A 23,652-nucleotide genomic window follows, 5' to 3' on the forward strand; every position below is an offset into this window, starting at 1 on the left:
GAAGATCAAACCTATCCATTCTGAAGGAAACCAGCCCTGAGTGCTCACTGGAGGGACAGATCCTGAAGCTGAGGCTCCAATACTTTGGCCACCTCATGAGAAGAGAAGACTCCCTGGAAAAGACCCTGATGCTGGGAAAGATGGAGGGCACAAGGAGAAGGGGACGACAGAGGACGAGATGGTTGGACAGTGTTCTCGAAGCTACAAACATGAGTCTGACCAAACTGCGGGAGGCAGTGGAAGACAGAAGTGCCTGGCGTGCTCTGGTCCATGGGGTCACGAAGAGCTGGACACGACTAAACAACAACAACAACAAAGCATTAAAAACTCTTCACACAATAAAAACATCACAAATGTATTAGGATTGTACTAATACATACTGCAGGAGAGGGCATCCTTCACATATCTTCCTATGAGGAGGTCCATTCTACCTGATATTGGCATTGGGCTTTTAGTGTGGTGACACCTGCCCATTAGAACCCCCTCCCATTATACATTATTTACTAAAGTATTACTTATTAATACATCACATAGGCACATTTTCTATTGTCTCCAGCACTTGCTAAATACAGTCCTCTTTCAACAAGCCCCCTCAATGCAAATCCTTATTCCAGTTGGTGTCTATATGGGATTCAAATTGATTTTAGTGTCATCACTAGTGACCCTTAGATACCAGGTGGCGATGATATTATTTGCCCAGAGATTTTGGTCTTAATTGTTGTTGATCTTTTAGTTGGGTGGGTTAAGTTGTGTCTTTTTAAAGTTATTTTAGTGTAAGCATTTTTAGTTAATGGTTATTTTTTTTAAAAAAATGTATTGTCTCAAAAAAAACAAAAACAAACCACACAACCAGCTTTGAGACCATTTTTTTGTGGTAGGCAAAAAATTAAATATAATAAATAATAATATAACTTCCCTGCTCATTAAATAGACAATGTAATCTGAACTCCCAGAAAACAAATCAGGATGAATGATCAATAAACATGATGTCTGGAAGTACCCACAAAAAAGGATTTGGGGCGGGGGAATGAGGAAGCAAATTTGGCTGATACTTCTTGAAACAAATAAGATAATGATAAAACATTATACTGTTCGCTCTCTATGGTCTGTGGCTTCTAGAAGTTTGCGCTTAGCTCACTTCTGATGCTGTACCCTGAGGAAATGGGCAGTTTGGGTAACTGACCATGGGAAGAGATTTAGCTTCACCTTTGCTCATCTGTGTGCCCTTTTGAAATTAAAATCAAGGCACACCCCTATCCCTGCCCTGCATTATATGGGGCAGACACATAATTAAGTGATCTTGCACTTGTCTACCCAAATGTAAGTCTCACAGAATTCATTGGAGGTTACTCCCCAGTAAATGGATGTAGGATTGCCGCCTAAATCTCTATTTTAGTTTTTCCTTCATTGCTGCCTCTGTAAATCACCTTTCTGCCAAAAAGTTGATGGTGGTACATGTGTATATTTCATGTGAGGCTGCCACTGTTGTGTCTAGTTTGTCACTAACTCAGGAAATAGCAAAACGTTGATACCGTTCAACTGATGTAACTTGGATATGCAAGCCTCTCTGTTCCTACATCTACATTTCTCTGAACAACGCAGCTCATCACCAGTGGATTATCACAGTGTGAAGCAATCGTGTTCAGCATATGGAACAAAAGCAGTCAACACAGTTTACGGAATCGGAACGATAAATCACCTTGACAGTTAAGTTAATTTCAGTGGTCTCTTTTCTGTGCTCAGACTGCCACAGTAAAAAAAAAAAAGAGAGCCTGGTTTGGTAATATATTTGTCAGTATTTTCCATGAGTTACTGACCCTTCTCCTGAGGTCACACTACATATGTTAATGATAATTATCACTGGTCAGTGAAGTAGCAGCAGGGGTCAGGAGGGCTGGTGAGGTGCAGGACAGACAGAAACAGGATTTGGACTTTGACATGTCCGGAAGGAGAAGGGCGCTCTCTCTCTCACACAAACAAACAAACACAAACACACACACTGTCTTCTTGCTCTAAGTCACTCCCTGAGAAACTGTTTGCCTCAAAGGTGCAGTTTGCTCTAAATAGCAGCATACAGAGAAAACAACCCAAATAGCAGCACACAGAGAAAACAATCAGGAAACTGGGAGTAGGAGGGAGAAGAGAACGTGTCAACTGTGTCATACTACAGTGGTACCTCGGGTTACAGACGCTTCAGGTTACAGATTCCATTAACCCAGAAATAGTACCTCGAGTTAAGAACTTTGCTTCAGGATGAGAACAGAAATCGTGCTCCGGCAGCAGCGGGAGGCCCCATTAGCTAAAGTGGTGCTTCAGGTTAAGAACAGTTTCAGGTTAAGAACGGACCTCCGGAACGAATTAAGTACTTAACCCGAGGTACCACTGTATTTATTAATGAGCTCCCTCAGGACATTATCCACTCCATAATTCTGATTCCATGGAGAGAGTGGGGCCTGCCTGCTGGCCTCACCCTCACCATTGCACCCCCTTTTTGACTCACCACTGCACTATCAATACATTGAGGTAATGTCCACTGTAATGTCCATTCCAGGAGGAATGAACACTGCAAGAGGCAGTTCTGGGAGGGGAGAAGCCAAATGGTAGCTGGTTTCTATTGGCCTCTCCATTCCTCCTCTGCATCTGAGGTGGGTAAAGGTAAAGGACCCCTGGATGGTTAAGTCCAGTCAAAAGTGACTATGGGGTTGCGGTGCTCATCTCACTTTCAGGCCGGCACTTTCCAGGTCATGTGGCCAGCATGACTAAATCACATCTGGTGCAACAGAACACCATGACGGAAGCTAGAGCGCATTGAAATGCAGTTTACCTTCCCGCCACAGCGGTACCTATTTATCTACTTGCACCGGTGTGCTTTCAAACTGTTAGGTTGGCAGGAGCTGGGACAGCAACAGGAGCTCACCCCGTTGTGGGGATTTGAACTGCCGACCTGATCGGCAAGCCCAAGAGGCTCAGGGGTTTAGACCACAGCGCCACCCAGGCCAAGCTGTCCCACCTCTGTGCCTGTAGCAGACAGTGCTCTAGAGAGGGCCACCCTGTCTCGCCTGCTCCTCTGAAGGGGCCTGGTTTGTGGAGAGCGCCATCCTGTATTGCCTTTCTGCCTGAAGCAGCCCGGTGGGCAGAGCAGGCCGCAGTGTCTCACCTCATTCTTTAAGGCAGCCTTGTATTAGGGGGTTCTTTGTTTTGTTTTGTTTTTATAAAAATTTTATTGGTTTTTCACCTTTTATACAGACAAAACACACACAAAAAAGACAAAAGACAAAAACATGTATAATTTCAGAAAATCCTACTTTCCTAACCCTGTTCCCTGACTTCCCCCCACCCCCCCTCGTGCATCCCAATTCCCAAAATTGTGTCAGCAAATTGGTATTTCTCCTCTTAGCCATCTTAATATTACCTCTTTTATAAAGAAATATAAATTTTTCCTAAGTTGGACTCAAATTCCCTTCCATCGATTTATCATTTTGTCTTAGTTAAAGGTCATATTAACCAAACCCAAAGGTCTTGAGTGTTTTTAAAATTCTATTCTTCCCTCCCTCCCATCCCCGGTTTTCGTCCCTTCCCAATAGATGTCCAGAATAGCAGTTCTTAGCCTGGGTTCCTCATGTCCGAGGCTTTCAAGTCTCTTTCAGTCCCTCTCCGCCGGTCTTGTTGGTAGTCCTTTATGTCGGTCATCAAATCTGAAAAGAGTTCTATTTCCATCAAATCATATTCTCTTCCCACAAGGACATTTGAAAGCAGCTGCTGGAAAATTTCCACAAAGCCTGCATCTTCAGAGCCAGAGTCAGAGTGGAGGTCCCAATCATATTTCTTTATTTTAAGTTCCTGTATTCCATAAACTCCCGGGACCTCCTCCTTCGTCTTTTGCATCTTTCACAGATTTGTGGTAGATATAATCCAAAAGTCTCCTTGCTTGTATTCCACAGATGTCAGCTTCTGGTTGGTACTTTCCAACTTTACTTTCTCTTTTTCTTGTTTAGTCTCTTCCACTTCTTTAGATATCATTTCCGATTCAGCTGTGGAGTCTTTCTCATTCAAGTCCTCAATACATTCAGCAGAGCTGCTTATTCCAGAAGTCAAGGTCATGAGTTGTTTGTTCATAGCCAGACTCTGCTCTTGTAAGATTCCCACCAAATGAAACATTCTTTCGATTTCCACTAGTAACTTTCCATCCACAGCCATTGTAGTTTCACAGAGTTCCCCCTAGAGGGAATCTGGTTACTTATTAGTCTTTTCTCCAACAATCCTCTAACTTATTGTTATTACTTTGTTTACAACAATTTTAGTTCAATTATAACTCATCTTAGTCCAGAGGGATCTTAAATGACTATTTTTCCGCTCTAAACTGTCCGTTTGACAGCTTTGACAGCTGTCAAACTCCGCACCTCTTACACAAGCTCAAAAACAGGACGCTCCCGGGCCCGGGAGGGGGGGTTGTTTGCAACAAAAAGAAAAGCTTCCAAAACTCCACTCTCCAGCTCAAAATTTCTTTTTGCCAAATCTTGGAAGTTAATGTCTTTTTTAACTCACCCCTCAAGGGGTAGGCTCTCCAGCTTAGCTCTTATATCATTGCTTTAAATCGTCTGCAAGGGGGGGGTGGGGACTTCCTTTTAGCACACACCCCGGTCGTCTCAAATTCACGGGATAATATTCTTAAAGTCCAATTCCGTCTTACTCACGGGTTATTCTTTTCAGTCCAAATTTCAAGGAAGGAAGTCAGCGCTCTCCAGTCATGGCTCGCGGCTTTGCTCCACCGAGGTAGCGATCAACTCTCAGTGCCACGCCACCCTCCGTATCCTCTCCGCAGCCTTTAAAAAGGCTCTTCGTGGATCAGGGGGGGCGCTTAAGGCACCCGCCGAGTCTTCAGTCCGCAGGCTTCAGCGCCTGCGGTTTTTAAGGGTCCCCGCGTCGCCGGCGCGGCAAGACCCGTCCTCGGTTGAGCCGATTCCCTCCACAGCTCGGAGGGAATCCGCCATTTCCAGATCGCACCAACCCGGAAGTCCCCTGTATTAGGGGGTTCTTTGCTTTGACTTGAGACCCCTTCAAACACTGTGTTCATATTTCTCTGTCCAATTACGCATTAGGTAAGCTGTTCCAGTGAGAGTTTTGCGGGTCTTTTGGTCTTCATTACAGGTGAGTCAGCTTGGCGCGATGTGGCAGAAAGGGAAAAATTCTGCACTTCTTCGTGCACAATTGGGGCAGCGCCATTAGCTGACAAGGTGATTAATCTCGCTGCCAGAAGATTTGCATTGCAAAGTGGCTCTTAATTGAGGTTCGGTCCAATTGTCTGTTGACCTGGGGGACTTGGCTATGATGAAGTATTAGAACCTCTGTTAGTGGAGCAGTGACCCCAATCCTATGGGGTGTTTCAGGGTGGGTGTGTCTTGTTTTCCTTAGGAAAATATCTCTAAAAAGTGTATCTTCGGGTGAGGAAGGCACCGTGTCCAGACCCCACCTACCTTTAGTAATACTGTGTTTCTTGTCTGTTTGTTGTAGTTGAACAATATCAATACAAAATGACTTTGGAGAACAGATTTGCCAGTGTAGTCAAGTCATTCAAATCAAAAGTGGGGTGATATAGTGCCTTTTCTTGTCTTGCGATGTCACACTAAGCTGTGACAGACTCCATCACTAGTGAGGGGAGCGGGGTAACGTGATAATGCCTAAAAGTGTCTTTAAAATCTATAACTCTTGCTGTTATTAATGCAGAAAAGGTGTGGAATCAACTGACTGCGGTAGCATTTGTTTTTATCTTTATGTGTTTCTGTTTTTTATGTATTTAGATGCGGAACAGGAATGGAGAGCCCCTTTCTACTTCATTCAAGGAGCGGATCCTCAGTTTGGATTGATGAAAGCGTATTCAATTGGCGACTGCGACCATGGAGGCGACGAATGGGAAGAGGAGCTCAAACTGACACAGCAAGCAGTGAAAGCGATTAACCAGCTGAACCCCAAACCGAAATTCTTCGTACTCTGCGGAGATCTCATCCATGGCATGCCAGGTAGGATAGTTTTAAAAGAGATAGAAACTGTTCCTGCTGGCACATTCCTCCAGAATCTGCAGGACTACTACAACTCCCATAATTCCAGATAGTTGCCCTTTTTTGATGGGGTTGTCAGGAACTAGAGTCCAGCAAGAACTCCCTGCAAGTAGAGGTTGGGCAGGAGTCAGCCCTGCTTCTAAAAACTGTGTTTATTCAAACAGGCCTTTCAAAGCTGGGATTCTCTGCCACCCAGCTCTCCCTAATGTGCTTGATGCTTTTGTTGTGACGGTGTGTTTTGGCTCGTGACATTTTGTATGGAAGTGTAATTTATAAATAGTTTAAATAAACACAAGATCTGGAGAACCACAGGCTTCGCACCCCTGCTGTAGTCTAATGAAATGCAGGATGCTGCCTTATACTGAATCAGACCCATTGGGCCATAGCTTGTTCAATATCGTCTACACTGGCTGTCAGCAGCTCTCCAGGATTGCAGGCAGGGGTTTCTCCCAGCCCTCCCTGGAGATGCTGGGAAGGGAACCAGGGACCTCCTGATCTATAGTTGTTCCCTAAGAAAGGAAGCTCTTCCTTCTGAATGTCTCCTTGTACTGTGATGGGTAGCAGGTGGCCTGTGGGCTTTACCCGTCTTCCAACCCCACATCTAGGTGAAGTAATCTTGTTAGCGAAATCAAAAGCCCGGCTTCTGTTGAAAAATGAAATGCTAAGCTTCTCTCTCCCTCTCATGCTTATCGTAATAGATTTAGAAAGTATAACAATCAAAGACTAGCAACAAAGGCATTAGGTGAGAAGAAGCTTTGAATTTGTACTGGAGCAATGTTGGTTCTGTTTCACAAGAACTTCTTTTTTCTGTTTAATGCCTCCTCCCCCGCCCCCGCCCCCCGGCCAACTCTTCAAAATATGCTGAGTGCTATTACCTCTGGTTTGGCACCTCTCAAATCTTCAGGTCTTTTTTAATTTTTTAATCTGCACCTCTTTTTTAGTGCTGGGAAATAATGATGACAAACCAGAGATCTGCAACCAATATATTTATTTCTGAGGTGCGTCTCTATACCTCTCTTTAACTTATATATATATATATGCTTTCGTAGATTTTCACGGGTACAGGAATGCAGGTTTTGGTGTCTTCGGGTGTCTTCCCGTGTAAGAGTCGGGGTGTCTGTGCGACGTTTCGACGAGGTCGAAACGTCGCACAGACACCCCGACTCTTACACGGGAAGACACCCGAAGACACCAAAACCTGCATATATAATATATATATGCAGGTTTTGGTGTCTTCGGGTGTCTTCCCGTGTAAGAGTCGGGGTGTCTGTGCGACGTTTCGACGAGGTCTCACTCGTCATCTTCAGGCTGGTGCTTTCGGCTTCTTGTTACTGGAACAGAGCAGAATCTGGTGTTTGAGTTCCTATAAATACTGTTGAGGGGTGTGGTGTATAGCCTCCAACGTTCTGGGCAGAGAGGAAGTTCCTAGATTAGTGTGCCTTTTCTTCTTTTGTTCCTTAATTACTTGAGGGATATCTTGGGTGATTTAATCACCCTTGGGTGATTTAAACACTAATCTAGGAACTTCCTCTCTGCCCAGAACGTTGGAGGCTATACACCACACCCCTCAACAGTATTTATAGGAACTCAAACACCAGATTCTGCTCTGTTCCAGTAACAAGAAGCCGAAAGCACCAGCCTGAAGATGACGAGTGAGACCTCGTCGAAACGTCGCACAGACACCCCGACTCTTACACGGGAAGACACCCGAAGACACCAAAACCTGCATTCCTGTACCCGTGAAAATCTACGAAAGCAAATATATATATATATATATATATATATATATATATTTAAAATAAATACATTTATGAGAAAACAGATGTACATACAAGTCAACAAACATACAATCAAACAAACAAATAAAAGAAAAATCAAACAAACCACCACACTATAAGATACAAGAAGATTAATATAATTATCATCATATATACTCCTGATACGGAACACAATTATAAAATTTATAGAGAAGAAATTTAAAATTGACTTCCAATTAATCTCACTGTACTTTATCCGTTACTTTATACCGCACAGTTACATATTTCTTATATAGTTTCTTTTTACCTCCCTGCGAACTTATATTTCTACAATACTGCTCTTTAACTTATAAAAATTCAAAGCCCAGTTTCCCAGCATGCCTACAACTGGCAGACTGCTTTGAAGGGAGGCCTCATAGCAAGGGTGGAGAACCTTTGGGCTAGATGCCCCTTCAGGGCTGACCATTGGCCATGATAATGGAGGCTGATGAGAACTGAAGTCCAACCACCTCTGGAAGGCTGCAGGTGCCCCTTCTCTCCCTTGTAACCAGGACGCCTTCGCTGAAGGGAGGCAGGACTGAGATGGTTTGGAGACAGCATGCCTGTACATGGCTCACTCTAGGTCTGATAAACCATGAGTTACTGGACCAAGGTGGCTTTGTCTGAGCCAGCCCTTTTGTATCACCTTGTGCAAATATCTGTCTCTTGGCTTTAGGTTCTACCCTGGGTGGTGTGCAGAGAGCTCCCTGGAGATGTGGGAGCAGGATAAAAACATGATGCGGAAATAGTCTTTTTCTCCAGTTACCTTGCCACTGGTCTTCCTTTTCCTTGACCTCCTTCCTTCCTTCCTTCCTTCCTTCCTTCCTTCCTTCCTAACTTACCTTCCCATTGGGCTTCTCAGCTTTCTGGCTTACCCAACACCCCTTCTCTCTCTTACCTCTTTATTTCTTGACAGCACCACTAAGTAATTTATGTCTCTGTCTCCAAACTGATCTTCCTCTTTCCCACAAGAGCTGCTCACCCACTCCCCCTCGGCATCTGATATGCTCATGAACTTTCCATGACATGAGTAGCAGTTCAGCCCAGAGGCTTTGTCTCACAGGCGTTCGGCTGTCTCGTACAATGGCAGTCCTCGATTTTCACTGCGTCTCTCTCTCTCTCTCTCTCTCTCTCTCTCTCTCTCCCTCTCCCTCTCCCTCTCCCTCTCCCTCTCCCCGCTCCTTTCCATAATAATCTTCCATATGGCTCACCTGTTGCTTACAACGGGACATAAAAAATATATTAATATAATGATTCCTTGTAGCAAATGGTTCTGTTTCCATATGTGGGCAAATTGCCTTCAACCTCTCTGTCTTATTGAAACGTCACCCCAGCACCTTACAAATTGCTCATGTTCCGTGACGAGATCTACACAGAGATGCATTGTTACGAGTTTCCAAAGTGTCACTTGCTTATTCCATCCAGAAAATAAGGAGTCGTCACTGTATGGAACTGGCATTAGGGGTGTGGGAGGTGTTCGATTCAGTTCACATTTAAAGGCGAGCTCAAATAATTTGCACTTTGAAACACGACGCAAACTGAAACGCAGCCTTCTTTGAAATTTGCATGTCTCTGAATTTTTCAGTGCTGTTCTGCAGCCAAGTAATGTGTACAGAAAAGCATATATATTAGTGCAAATAACCTAGAAACATGCATTATATTGGAGAAAACTGCTTTGCAAAAATATACATATGAGGGAAAACTCAACACAAAATGCAGTTAGGACAAACGAGCACTAAAATGCTGATGAATTTCCACACTGGCTTTTTAAAAAATCACAACTGATGTGGAGAAGTGAACATAAGAGTGAAAAAAATGAGAAACTGAAATGGACAGATTCTCCTGTTCTTAACTGACATGCCTGGGGTGTATTCCCAGGGTTCCTTTGGAAGAAGGGTTTGATTGTTAAGCCACTGGGGATTACAGCTCTGTGAAGGGAACAGGGGTCTCCTCACATCTCTCAGAATCCTTAAGAAACTACAGTTCCCAGGATTCTTTGTGGGGAAGGCCATGCTCATTTAAAGTGCTCTGATGCAAGTGGGGCATTTGATATTGCGCCTGTGGTACCAAGTTCTTCATTGTCAGAGGAAAAAAGTTTCTGGATGAGATGGCGGAGGGTGAGGAGGATTTTAGGCTGATCCAGCAGCGGCAATTATTATGTTCTTTCTAGCCATGGTGATTGAATAGAGCTTCCAGGTTTAGAGACAATGTACCTTTGGATACCTGTTGATGGAGAACAAACCTAGGAAAGAGGGTCGCTTGTCTTTATGTCCTCGTTGTGGGCTTCCCAGAAGCAACTGGTGAGTTGTTGTCAGGAATGCGATGGTGGATCCGAGATGGACCTCTGTTACGGTACAGTAGGGCTCAATTAATGCTCTTAATGTTACCGTTTCCCAGCCTAACCTCTCCTTACAGGGCTGTTATGGTGAAAATGGGAGCATGGGGACAATGTGTGCCGCCTTAAGCTCCTTGGCAGAAAACTGGAATATGAATTTAATAACTTGAGGGATTGCCTTAGGATATGCCCTCTTGACCGCTTTGATCTGTGAAAATGGCACTGTTACAGGCGTCGCATAATATTCATTGGTTGCTTGTAAGAAATCAACCCTTTAGCATGGCAGCATCTACAGTTTTAGCATATTGTAGATTTGAGTTATTATTCCCTTTTATTCTTGTTTATAACTGTATCTTTTACTAATAACTTTAAAATTTCATTATCCGTCACTCTTAATGAAAATAATAAGAAGCAAAATGTATAAGGAGATTAATATAACTAACAGTACAGTGTTACTGTTAAGAACTTAATTCGTTCTGGAGGTCCGTTCTTAACCTGAAACTGTTCTTAACCTGAAGCACCACTATAGCTAATGGGGCCTCCTGCTGCTGCCACGCTGCTGCTGTGCGATTTCTGTTTTCATCCTGAAGCAAAGTTCTTAACCCGAGGTTCTATTTCAGGGTTAGCAGAGTCTGTAACCTGAAGCATCTGTAACCTGAGATACCACTGTAGTTGTAAATGAATATAGACAGACAACAACAATTGTACAAACAGGAGGATTTATTTGTTTGTGGATATAATATGGAAAATGAATAACAATATACAAAATGGATGAAAATAATGCGATAAAATTACCGTATATGTGATATAAAAAAACAGAAGAAGGAAGGAGGGAAGTCAGCGCTTAGGAGCAAGTATAAATGTAAAATGCAACACATTATGTGTATGTGGAATATGCAACTGGAAAACTAATAAAGATTATTTGGACAACTTTAAATTTTGTTTTTGTAAACTGCTTAGAGGTTTTATTTACAACCAAGCAGCAAATAAGATGAGTCATATGCTAACTACACAGGTTAAGAGCATTTTGAAGCAGGAAGAAGGTAAAGCGAGCCTCCTGGATCAGACCCCATCTAGTTCAGCATCCTCTTCTCACTGTGGCTGGTGAGTGGGAACCTTGCAGGTGGACATGAGCACAACACCACTCTGCCTACCTGCAGTTCCCTGCAGGTGGTAATCAGAGGCTTAATGTCTCTGATAGTGGAGGTAGAACATAGCCATAAGGCTAGTGGCTGTTGAAAGCCTTCTCTTCCGTACGAAGAGGCACTTAGGAAGCTGGCTTAGATTCAGACCATGGGGCCATCCATCTCAGTACAGTGGTACCTCGGGTTACATATGCTTCAGGTTACAAACGCTGCAGGTTACAGACTCCGCTAACCCAGAAATATTACCTTGGGTTAAGAACTTTGCTTCAGGATGAGAAGAGAAATCGTGCTCTGGCGGCAGCAGGAGGCCCCATTAGCTAAAGTGGTGCTTCAGATTAAGAACAGTTTCAGGTTAAGAACAGACCTCCAGAATGAATTAAGTTCTTAACCCACGGTACCACTGTACTGTCGACACAATACTATCACCCAGCCTTACCTGGAGATACCGGGGACTGAACCCAGGAACTTCTGATTGCAAGGCAGACACTCTACCACTGAGCTATGACGACGCAATGCTTATAGAGAACGAGAATACAGTGTAACACTTCCCATAATATTTCAAAAGGGCTGCTCTCTCCTCTCCTCCTTCTCCCCTCGGTTTGCCAAATGTTACCAAATATACATTTTAGTCGCACAACTTATAAAACATTTAAACGGAACATATTGAACACAGCCAAGATCGCTTCTGCGCCGCTTGCCGTGTTTGCTCTGCGCTTGTGTAAACATTGACAGCAGCCCCCTGCGCTGTTTTCGAGCCCTAGCTAGGAAGCGAAAGAGCAACCGCTTCTTCCTCTGGAGGTCTTTTCGCGCCTACTTCTTCAAACAGTCTTCTGTGCCATCCGGATTACTTTGGGGATAAATGGCTTTGCACACGGCCATGCATTATTAAAAAGTGTCTTTTTTAAAAAAAGAAAAGGGGGGAGGAGGAAAACTAGCGCTAATGGCTAGCTAAGTTGTGTCCAAGGATGTGAAAGCAAGCGGTTAAGTACAGAGTGTCTCAGTTGACTGCAAATGCCATCAGTTGCGGAGGATGACGCAAGACTCAACCCAAGTGGTGTGAATCCCCAAGATCTCAGCAAGGACTTATCAGGGACAGTGACTGGTTCCCTGCATAGGAACATAGGAAGCTGCCTTACACTGAATCTGACCGGTGCTCCATCTAGTTCAGCATTGTCTATGCCACGATTTCCCATACGAGGGTCTCCAGCTGTTTTTGGGCTACAACTCCCATCATCCCTAGCCAGCAGAACCAGTGGTCAGGGGTGATGGGAACTGTAGTCCAAAAGCAGCTGTAGTTTGGGGAACCCTGGTCTACACTGACATACAGAACCTCTCCAGGGTTTAAGGTGAGGGGTGTTGCCAACCCAACCCTGGAAATCAGACCTGAGACATTAACAGAGCTAGTCCTTCCCATTTCTGTTAGAAGGCCTGCCCAGGGCTTAGTGGGAAAATATATGCTTGATCTTATCTTATTCATTCATTCATTTATTTCCTATATCACCCTTCATCCAAAGATGACAGGGAGGTTTTCAATATGAAAACACAAAAAATGCATACTATAATAACAAACGGAAACACTAGCCTCACATACCCACAGTTTAAAAGGCTGTAGATTGTTTAATTAGCCAAAGGCCTGGGAGAATAGTATTTTTTGCTCCATAACACTCACTTTTTTCCTCCTAGAAAGTAAGGGGAAATGTCTGTGCGTGTTATGGAGGGAATGCCTGTGGGTGGCGGGGGGGGGATCTGCTGCAGTCGTGAGCAGAGGATCCATGGTTCCCCTTCCTTCCCTCCTCCGTGGCTCACTTTGCTCGCTTTGAAACAGCAAAGTGGGAGAAGAGCCACTGAGTAGGGAGGAGAGAGGGACAGAGAGCCTGGTTACAAAGCACAGATCCACATGGATCCTCAGGATTTTTGCACTGGGTCACCCCAAATTCACCATTAGATCACATAGCATGTCCATGGCTACAGCTTGCACCAAAAAAATCACGCACCCACTGTTGCCTGGGGCCGCAATGGTGCAAAAACATGGTTACAAAGCATGGATCCACATGGATCCTCAGGATTTTTGCATTGGGCTACCCCAAACTCACTGTCAGATCACATGTCTGTGCCCACAGCATGAACCACAAAAATCATACATCCACTGTTTCGTTTAGAATATTTTTTTTCTTCTTTTCCTCCTCTAAAAACTATGTGCGTGTTATGGTCGGGTGCGTGTTATAGAGCGAAAAATACGGTAGTTTTGCCTGACACCTAAAGATGTGTAACGAAGGGGCCAGGCGAGCTTTTCTGGGGAGAGCATTCCACAAGTGGGGAGCCACCACAGAAAAGGCCCGTTCTCATTTTGCCACCACCCAGACCTCTCGTGGAGGAAGCCCATGAAGAAGTGCCTCTAATGATGATTGCAGGGTCTGAGTCAGTTCATATGGGGAAAGGTGATCCTTGATGTATTGCAATCCTGTGCCGTTTAAGCCTTTATAGGTCAAATCAGCACTTTGAATAAGGCCCAGAAACTAATTGGCAGGCAAGTGCAGCCAGGCTGGGATTGGCATTACAGTGGTACCTCGGGTTAAGAATTTAATTTGTTCTGGAGGTCCGTTCTTAACCTGAAACTGTTCTTAACCTGAGGTAACACTTTAGCTAATGGGGCATCCTGCTGCTGCGCCGCCACCGCGCGATTTCTGTTCTCATCCTGAAGCAAAGTTTCTGGGTTAGCAGAGTCTGTAACCTGAAGCGTCTGTAACCTGAAGCGTCTGTAACCTGAGGTACCACTGTATATGCTCAAAGTGGCTTGCCTGGTGAGCAACCTGGCTGATAAATTCTGCACCAGCTGAAGTTGCTGCACTGTCTTCAGAGGCAGCCCTGTTTGCCTCCTTGCTACAAACAGTAGTGCCATGTATATGGGGAGTTAAACTAACTCTACTCTCCCGCTTGCTAGTGGGTTAGATCAGAGTTTAGTATTTACACAACTTTCCGTGTGTGTGTGTGTCTTGGTTTAGAATCTCTAGCTTTTTTAAAAAAAAAAATTAAAAATATTTAGTATTATTTTAAATAGTGTTCTTTGTTCAAGGGCTTCCAGAATTAGAACGAAGCAATGATGGGATGCAAAAATAATTCTGCTGCTGATTGCAATGAAGAAAATGACCTGATTAAGGAAATTGTCACAGGAAAGCGGGAATTAAGTCTGTTGTTCTTCTAAGGATTTGAATAAATCTTTTCTCCTGTTTCTTAATATAATATTTGAGGTTGTGGGGGGGAGGGAGGAGAGACACTGACTTTTGGTAATCCTAAAACACAACCTGCCCCCGCACAATCATTTTTACAAGATGCATCCAGTCGTGGATTCAGGCTACAAAATTGATGGCCTCTGATCTGCAGGCGTTTTGGTTGCTGTCTCCTTGGAGCCAATGAATATACGAAACAAATTTATGTGGTGATAAATTCATGCAGCTACAAGACTGGTGCCCAGGTTTTTGGAGTTTGATTGTTTTTAAAGAGAGATGGACTAATTTAGCGTTATTGTTTTTTAAATTGCTGTGGTTGTGTAGTGTGCCGAGTTGTTAAGTTCATAATACTAGAACTCGTGGAAAACCAACAGAGCTCAGTGTTGGAAAATTCAGGAGGACATATAAAAAGAAAATACCTCTTCACACAGTGCATAGTTAAACTATGGAACTCTTTCACACGGGAGGCAGTGATGACCACCAACTTGGATGGCTTTAAAAGAGGACTAGACAAATTCATAAGGGACGCAGGTGGCACTGTGTGTTAAACCACAGAGCCTAGGACTTGCCGATCAGAAGTTCGGCGGTTCGAATCCCTGCGATGGGGTGAGCTCCCGTTGCTTGGTACCTGCTCCTGCCAACCTAGCAGTTCGAAAGCACGTCAGAGTGCAAGTAGATAAATAGGTACCGCTCTGGCGGGAAGGTAAATAGCGTTTCTGTGCGCTGCTCTGGTTCGCCAGAAACAGCTTGGTCATGCTGGCCACATGACCCGGAAGCTATATGCCAGCTCCCTCGGCCAATAAAGCGAGATGAGCGCTGCAACCCCAGAGTCGGTCACAACTGGACCTAATAGTCAGGGGTCCCTTTACCTTTACCTTTTAGACAAATTCATAGATGAAAAGGTTGTCAATGGCCACTAGCCATGATGGCTGTGCTCTGTCTTTACAGTAAAGAGGCAATATTTCCTCTGAATAGCATAGAATTGTGGAGTTGGAAGCGACCCCTCAAGGATCATCTAGTCCAACCCCTTGCAATGCCGGAATCAAAGCTACAGCACCCAAGACAGATGGCCATCCGACCTCCAGTGAAGGCGCATGGTACAAGAAAACCAGGAATCAGAGACCTGTGTTGCTTCCAGAAACAGGAATGCTCAAGAGGGAGACCTTAACTACTGCAACCTCCTAGGCTACTGGTCATCAACGGTTGGATCGGGACCCACCAATGTGTCATGCCTTGCTCCAAAGTGGGTTACAACAGGAGCACTTCCGGTATGCAAATATATGGCTAAAGCTTGAGAAACAGGGGCCCCAGTGTGTGCTAGGGCAAAAAAAGGGGTACTGGGTATGATAAGGTTGAAGGGGTTTGTCCGAGACCACACCCCAACTCTGGCTGCTGGTAGTAAAGGAATTTCAGGGGTTGCTTACTCACAAGCAGCCTGGCAATTCTGGGTCTGTAGACTAATAATAATAATAATAATAATAATAATAATAATAATAATAATAATTTTTTATTTATACCCCGCCCATCTGGCTGGGCTTCCCCAGCCACTCTGGGCGGCTTCCAACAAAATATTAAAAAACAGTAATCCATCAAACATTAAAAGCTTCCCTAAGCAGGGCTGCCTTCAGATGTCTTCTAAAAGTCTGGTAGTTGTTGTTCTCTTTGACATCTGGTGGGGGGGGCGTTCCACAGGGCAGGTTCACTGTAACTTGGCTTCTCGCAGTGAGGGAACCGCCAGAAGGCCCTCAGAGCTGGACCTCAGCTGAACCCATGCTATGATGTTGCTCTTTGACCTGGTCCTGGACCTTTTGGCACCTTTGTCCTTGCCCCGTAGAATGTCTGGTCTACCCTCTGAGGACTCAGTGGCTGGTTCACCCTCCAAGGCCTCTGGCCCCAGAGATGGCCAGGGGTTGAGCCTGAGGCTTTCTGTATTCAAAGCGTGTGGTCTGCCTCTGAGTAGTGGTGCCTCCTCTTCGGAAAAGAATGGCCAAAGCACAGCTGCTGTTGAGCTGCTCTGGTGTCGAGGCCGAGGCACATGGCGACTTCCTAGGATTCCAAGAGCCTGGGGGCAATAAATAGCATCCTTATCAGCTAAACTAGGATGCAATCAAGCAGAACACTTGGGAGCGCATTATGAGCCATTAAAAGGAAGTAAGTAATCAGTGGCAATGTCTTCAGTTATGTAGAGGGTGATTAAAATTGGTTTGTACTTGGGATCATTATTAGTAGTAGTGTGAGAAGCTTTCTTTTTTATTGTGTGACCATGTATAGCACTACCAAGAACTGTGGAGTTTAATCATGCATTTCATCAGATAGATATTTGCAGTGTAGAGACTTTGCCAGAAATACGGAGGTGCATGCGTCACCCCCACTCCAGCAAATTATAGTTTTGTTGTTAGGAGGCCATGCTGTTGTTCTGTATCAAATGGACTGTATTACATCAGCAGAAGTCATAACTGCCATGTACATAATTTCAACGGGTCAGTCTGCTTCAAAATGCATTTGTTGCATTTTGGATACAGGTGCCATTTTTTCCTTCTTCTTCCTGCCCTGCCCTGCAGTGAACTTGGGAAAAACATTTTCCTCTGGTTTTCAGAAGCCAGATTAGCACAGCACTGATTGGGCAGCTCTTTTGTCAGTCACAGAGTCGCATCCCCTTCCTCAAGGCCAGCAAACATTTTCAGCAGTGGGGCCGGTCCACTGTCCCTCAGACCTTGTGCGGGGCCGGACTATGTTTTGAAGGGGAAAATGAATGAATTCCTATGCCCCACAAATAACCCAGAGATGCATTTTAAATAAAAGCACACTCTAGTCATGTAAAAACACGCTGATTCCCAGACCGACCGCGGACCCTATTTAGAAGGCGATTGGGCTGGATCCGGTCCCCGGGCCTTAGTTTGCCTACCCATGCTCAAGGCAATGGCTGACCATTGTCCCTCCCCTCCCCTACCAGTTTCTATTATAAAATTGAGTGGGCGGGTGGAGAAATTTTGGTGCCAATCATAAAACATGCAAGGCATTACAAAACAAAAGAAGACCGCTCACCTGATTTTTTTTTGGGGGGGGTGTATGATGGAATCCCGGAGATGGTGTGTTAGGGCTGCAAAAACATTTTGAGCCTGAACATTGCATTGCTTTCCAGGAACATAATGCCAGTAACATCCAGAGCAAGTGATGTAGATTTTTCCTTTGTATATTAGGCACACACTCAGCCCTCTGTTCTCCATCCATCCAAGCAAAAGGCATTATCAGAGGATACATTCCAACCAGGAAAGAACACTCAAGGAGGATGCAAAACAAAGCCTGTGTTTGGGGGTGTATAGCCTGGAAAGAGTGCTCACTGGAAGGACAGATCCTGAAGCTGAGGGTCCAATACTTTGGCCACCTCATGAGAAGAGAAGACTCCCTGGAAAAGACCCTGATGTTGGGAAAGATGGAGGGCACAAGGAGAAGGGGACGACAGAGGATGAGATGGCTGGCCAGTGTTTTCGAAGATACCAACTTGAGTTTGACCAAACTGCGGGAGGCAGTGGAAGACAGGAGGGCCTGGTATGCTCTGGTCCATGGGGTCACGAAGAGTCGGACATGACTAAACGACTAAACAACAACAACAGCCTGGAAAGAAGAGGTGTGACCTGCAGAAAGTCCTGAAGGCCAGATAGAGAGGCCATGTCTCATGTCATCAATGAATGTGGGTAAAGCAGAGTTCAACCTGATCCTGTTGCTCTTTCAAGATAACGTATGTAAATAACCTAGACCAGAAAGCAGCTATCTCCATTGAGCGCTATAGGTTCCAACCACTTTAATGCCAAAGTCTGTCACCTGGTTAGGCAGGGTCACATGATGTGGTTCCAATACTTCTTTGTCATCGTTCAGCAGCTGCTTGGCAAAAAAAGAACAATAATTGAAGATGGGCTATCATATCACCACTTAGTCTTCTCCAGGCTAAACATACCCAACTCCCTTAACCATTCCTCATAAGGCTTGGTTTCCAGACCCTTTTTGTAGTGTAGATTGCTGATGTCAGCATGCCTTCTAGCTTGTCAATATACTTCTTAAACTGTGGTGCCCAGATGTAGACACAGTATTCCGGGTGAAGTCTGTTGACAGATTATGATATGGTGGTACATAAGTACTTCAAGAAAGAAAGACAAGCAACAGAGGACCTTGCGGTAAGCAGTAGGGGGGGGTCTTAACACAGAGGGTTGTTGCCCTGGCACTGACTGACGTGGCAGCACTTTCCGTGGCTTGCTGTGTACCACTTAGTGGGCAGAAAGACAGATTAGGAATATTTAAATTGCCCAATCTTTCTCCCAAAGAGCCCACTACAAGGCATGCTGCATGGGGCAGATAACTAAATTACCTTCCACAAGTTGCTCCAAATGTTGACAGATTTTTAAGTAGATGCTACAAGTGCATGCCACAACCTCCTTCACGCTTCATTTATTGCCCAGTGAACTATGCTGTAGCCATTAATGACCAGGCAAAGTGGTTTTGCCTGCAATTTATTTATTTTTTTAAATGTCCAGCAGACAGAACCACACTGAACTTGATATGTACCTGATATGATAATGGATGGGTGAAGCCAAGGCCTACATCGCTTAACAGTTCCTTTTAGACACAAGCTTCTGGAGCGCATTGTCGGCAAATGGAAAAGGCCGCGGCATAATCACAGCACATTATTGATTGTGTTGCCGTTGAAGCGTTGGAGGGTACGAGGAATGCAAGGCTTGTGAACGCCTGAGGAGATGTTAACACCACATTGCCACCTGCTTTGGGAACACCCATTGTTTTAATTATTGGAACTCAGTTGGAGCTGGTATGGTATACGGTAGTAGTAGATAACATTGCATTGGGTTATTTTAAAAAAATATGTTTTGGATAGCAATTTATGTTATGGAAATAATGTTTGTATCAGGACCAGAATTCACATCTCGTGTCAGCCAAGATGTTTGGTGGGTGCTGGAGTTGGTGTCCGTTTTTTTGGCCTGAGGGTTGTTGTGAGGAGTTTTGTATGGAGCCTCAAGTTGTTTGGAGCAAGAGCAGGATAAACATGTCTCATGGACAGTCATACCTCAGGTTACAGACGCTTCAGGTTGCATTTTTTCGGGTTACGTACTGCTGAAACCTGGAAATACCAGAATGGGTTCCTTCCGGGTTTCGCACTACGGCGGTCACACATGCGCAGAAACGCTAAATAGCGCTTTGCGCGTGCGCAGACGCAGGTTGCAAACGTGCATCCCACACAGATCACATTCGCGACCCGAGCGTCCACTGTACTACTTCTGTACGCAACCCTTTCTCCTGTTCATTCCCCCCCCACACGTACACACGCTTTTAGATCAGGAGTAGGGCGACTTTTTCATCCTGAGGGCCACATTCCCTTCTAGGCTATTTTCTGAGGGCCACATGTTAGTCATGGAGGTGGCCAGAGGCAAAAGGGAGCAGAGCAACGTATGCACATTTTACCCCTGTACAGTTGGCTACTTTCTACACACACTTACACACCCCTCTTTGTCACCCGTCCAGGCAAGCAGGAAGTATTATCAAAGTTTGATAAGTGCCCAAGGAGGGTGCAAAGCCGGGCTGGTGAGGGATATGGCTTGCGGAGGGGGCCAGGTTGAGAGGCCTGGGGGCCACATTTGGCCCCTGGGCCTACATGTGCACAAGTCCTCTTCAGCTCTGCGGGGCTTTCTTCTGAGTGGACATATGTTGTGTTGTATAGAATTGCTCTGATAGAAAAAGAAGAAAAGGACGTAATTCATCTTCTGCAGGTGTATGTAGTATAGTTCTGGCACTTGCTTGACTTCCATTTCTACTAGTGATTGGAGGGGCGGGGAACTGCCGTTTCTAAAAATGCATTGTTTCATAAAATATTAGTGACATAATAAAATGGATACAATACTTGTCAAAATTGTAAGGTTTAAAGCTTGTAATTAATTTCCCCCACCCACCCACTATCCTTTGGGTGGCCATCCTTGGGAAGCACGCATGTCAGTGTAATAAATATACATTTGCAGTTCTCTAGGTTGGCTAAAATTAGCATTTTTCAGCACCTTCATTCCCACCTTCCCTTTCAAAGCTTAAAAGAAAATGTTAAGGGGAATGTATTTGAAGCATGTACACACACACACAAATAAATATTTCAGTAAAAATGATTTAAAAATAAACTTTGAGTTTATTGGAAAGTAACTTTTAAGCCACCTTTAAGCACACACACATATGTGTCGACTTTGGTGTCAGGCCCATTGAATTCAATGGCACTTACTCCCAGGTTGGGTGTATGGTTGCAGCCTAAGTGTGCCTTGATTGAATTTCTTTTACTTTCAATGAATGTTTTAGTTCAAATACTCCTGGCTTCTAGACTGAGATGTTTTATTGTGGTTTTATAATTGTTGGAAGCCATCCAGAGTGGTTGGGGCAACCCAGTCAGATGGGTGGAACAACAACAACAACAGCAATTGCTGCACACTAATATTAAAATTGCATACCCCATATCTGCATTAAGTATTCGTATTGATTTTAATAATATGTTATTGCTTCTTTTATTCCTTATATTGTATCTTATCGTTCTACAATTTGAATTCTATGGCATGCAAATCGTAGTAGGAGAAAACAAAATGCAAGGAACAGAATGAGCAGTAAAAATTCAGTTGAAATTGTACAGCATCTAGCACAACACATTAGAATTTCTACAACAGACAGAAAATTCAACCAGTGATCTGCCAAGACCCTCAGTAATTTCCAAGTGGTCTGGGAAGGGGGGTGGAGTTAAGAAACGGCTGGTTTAGGGCATTGTGTTATTCCACCCAGGAAATGCCCTCCGAACCCCAGTCCTGTATCCTATATTTCAGCTACTTTGGGAGGCCATCGCTCAGGGGTAGAGCACATATTGTGATGCAGAAGGTCCCAAGGTTTGAGACCTCCTGCCTGAGAGATAGCTTTCCACCATAAAATGAGAAATAAGTGGCTACCAATTATCCACAGATGTGAAATGACCTGACAGAATTAAGTGTGGGATCCATTCTCTTTATTTCAGGATTGAAAGGTCAAATGGATGAATGAATCAAAAGTCAATAATCCATGCTAATATAATTCATTCATTCGTTTCCCTTTGCTTAATACCAGTCATAATATTAAAGCAGGCAATCAAGAACACAAAGAGAATAATGATTTTGTCCCTCTTCTCATCTCAGTCTCTTTTATCATCCCATCTCTGTCCCCTGCTCTTTGGCTTGTAATCATGGTTACTATCACAGTTCCACTATCAAGAACTCAAAGTTTGCTTAGCGAGTTTCACCACTGCCCCACTCCCTCACTAGCAGAAGTGTTAGAAACTCAGATATCACCAAATGGCACCTTAAACTTAGGTTACGGTTGTCACAATGGCATGTCTAGGCACCTTCTTTTGCAGTGAAATTTGTTGTTGTTATTCATTTCGTTTCTGTACCACTCTATAGTTTAAAGGACAAATCTCAAAACGGTTTACAACGCATTAAAACATCAAATCAAACTATTCAAGGGAAATATGTCATATCCTTCTCTAAGTGACATTTTGCTTTCCCCAGTCACCAACCTGGTATCCAGAGATGTCCAAAATGGTCACAATTGGACCCAAGCCAGTTGCAAAACGCACCTGGCTCCTGGCTAATTTCTAACACTGACTAGTAGTGGTGCTCCTTTGGATAGCTGCCATTTTAATTTCCCATAATGCTACAGACTGGTGCTAAGTTAGGAACATTGTGTGGGAATTAAAATGGCAGCTGCCTTGCTTTAAAAAAAATAATCAAGTGACTCAGTACATTGCGTATTTTATTATTGTAAGCTGTTTCGGGACGTACCTGATGAAGATCAGGATATGGATTGTTAAAGATATAAAGATTCGTCTGCAGTGTTGACAGATCTGCTTGCTGAGCGTATATAAGCCACCCAAGAAGCCTTGTTAGCAATAGGCACATTACAATTTACGCCTTTATCAAGGTGTGGCAGATTCCCGCGCGGTTAGATTTTGCACGGCTCCCATTGTCCACGTGCTAAGAGCAAAGAAAATACCTTTTTAATTATGATTGCCACATTCCTTTAGCAAAGTTGACTGTCTGCGGAAAACACACATTTGTTGAAATCGGTTGCCACCGAGCGTTGCTCTGTCCGCGTCTTCCACTTACAAAACCTGCCAAGATAACTTTCAAGTCCTTAATTTGCTAACTATAATGAGTATGATACGGCTCGGTGGAAATGACACAAATTGATATTTTTTAAGACATAAAAACTAGTTAAAGGAACAGAAGGCAGACGGGGGGAATTATGCCGGAGCTGTCAGATTTAAACAAAGCTGCCCGGCCCTGGACAGTCTCCTAACGGAAAACATGAGCGATTGTTATCGAGCATGACACATTATTAGAGCTTCCACGGGTGGGATGCAGCTCTCCGTTCGGAGGAGCAACGGGCGCTTTTCAGCTAACTTGAATGTTACAACCAAATATTCTTGAACCAAAGGATTGGTCTATCGGGGGCAACTAGCCATGATGGCTGTACCTCGGCTGCAAAGTCAGAGGCTGCAATGTTTCTGAATACCACCTGCTGGAATCTTGTGTTCAGATTCTGCTTGCTGGTCTACTGCATGTACCGTATTTTTCACTCTATAGGACGCACCGGACCATAGGAGGGGGAGAATGGGGGGGGGGAATTCTCCCCCTCTCTGCTCAGTGCCCCTTCAGCGAAGTGGCAGGAGAAACGGAGAGGGAAAACTGTGCAGCGCCTCTCCAGCGAAGCGAAGCCTGGAGAGCAAGAGGGATCGGTGTGCACTGACCCCTCTTTCTCTCCAGGCTTCAGGCGGCTATCTGCAAGCCTTCGGAGCGCAGCAGGAACTCCTGCTGCGCTCCGAAGGCTTGCGGATACCAGCCTGAAGCCTCCGGAGCGCAGCGGGACTTCCCGCTGCGCTCCAGGGGCTTCAGCAAAAGCAATGCAAAGCCTCCGGAGCGCGGGGGGAGCTCTCCCTCTGCGCTTCGGAGGCTTTGCGTTGCTATCGCTGAAGCCAAGGAACCTGCATTCGCTCCATAAGACGCACACACATTTCCCCTTAATTTTTGAAGG

The 23,652-nt window shown here is 44.6% G+C and overlaps 1 protein-coding gene across 1 annotated transcript in view; it reads left to right on the forward strand.

Annotated features, from left to right (window-relative positions):
• Window positions 1-23,652, forward strand: part of CPPED1 (calcineurin like phosphoesterase domain containing 1) — a 72,230-nt gene that overhangs the window by 5,600 nt on the left and 42,978 nt on the right. Inside the window, exon 2 of the mRNA XM_082200148.1 lies at window positions 5,799-6,017. Coding sequence (XP_082056274.1) covers window positions 5,799-6,017 — 219 coding nt within the window. The remainder of the gene's footprint in view (window positions 1-5,798; window positions 6,018-23,652) is intronic.

This window comes from Podarcis vaucheri (genome assembly GCF_965113315.1).
Source record: "Podarcis vaucheri genome assembly, chromosome: 14".
In the NCBI taxonomy this organism is placed as follows: domain Eukaryota; kingdom Metazoa; phylum Chordata; class Lepidosauria; order Squamata; family Lacertidae; genus Podarcis; species Podarcis vaucheri.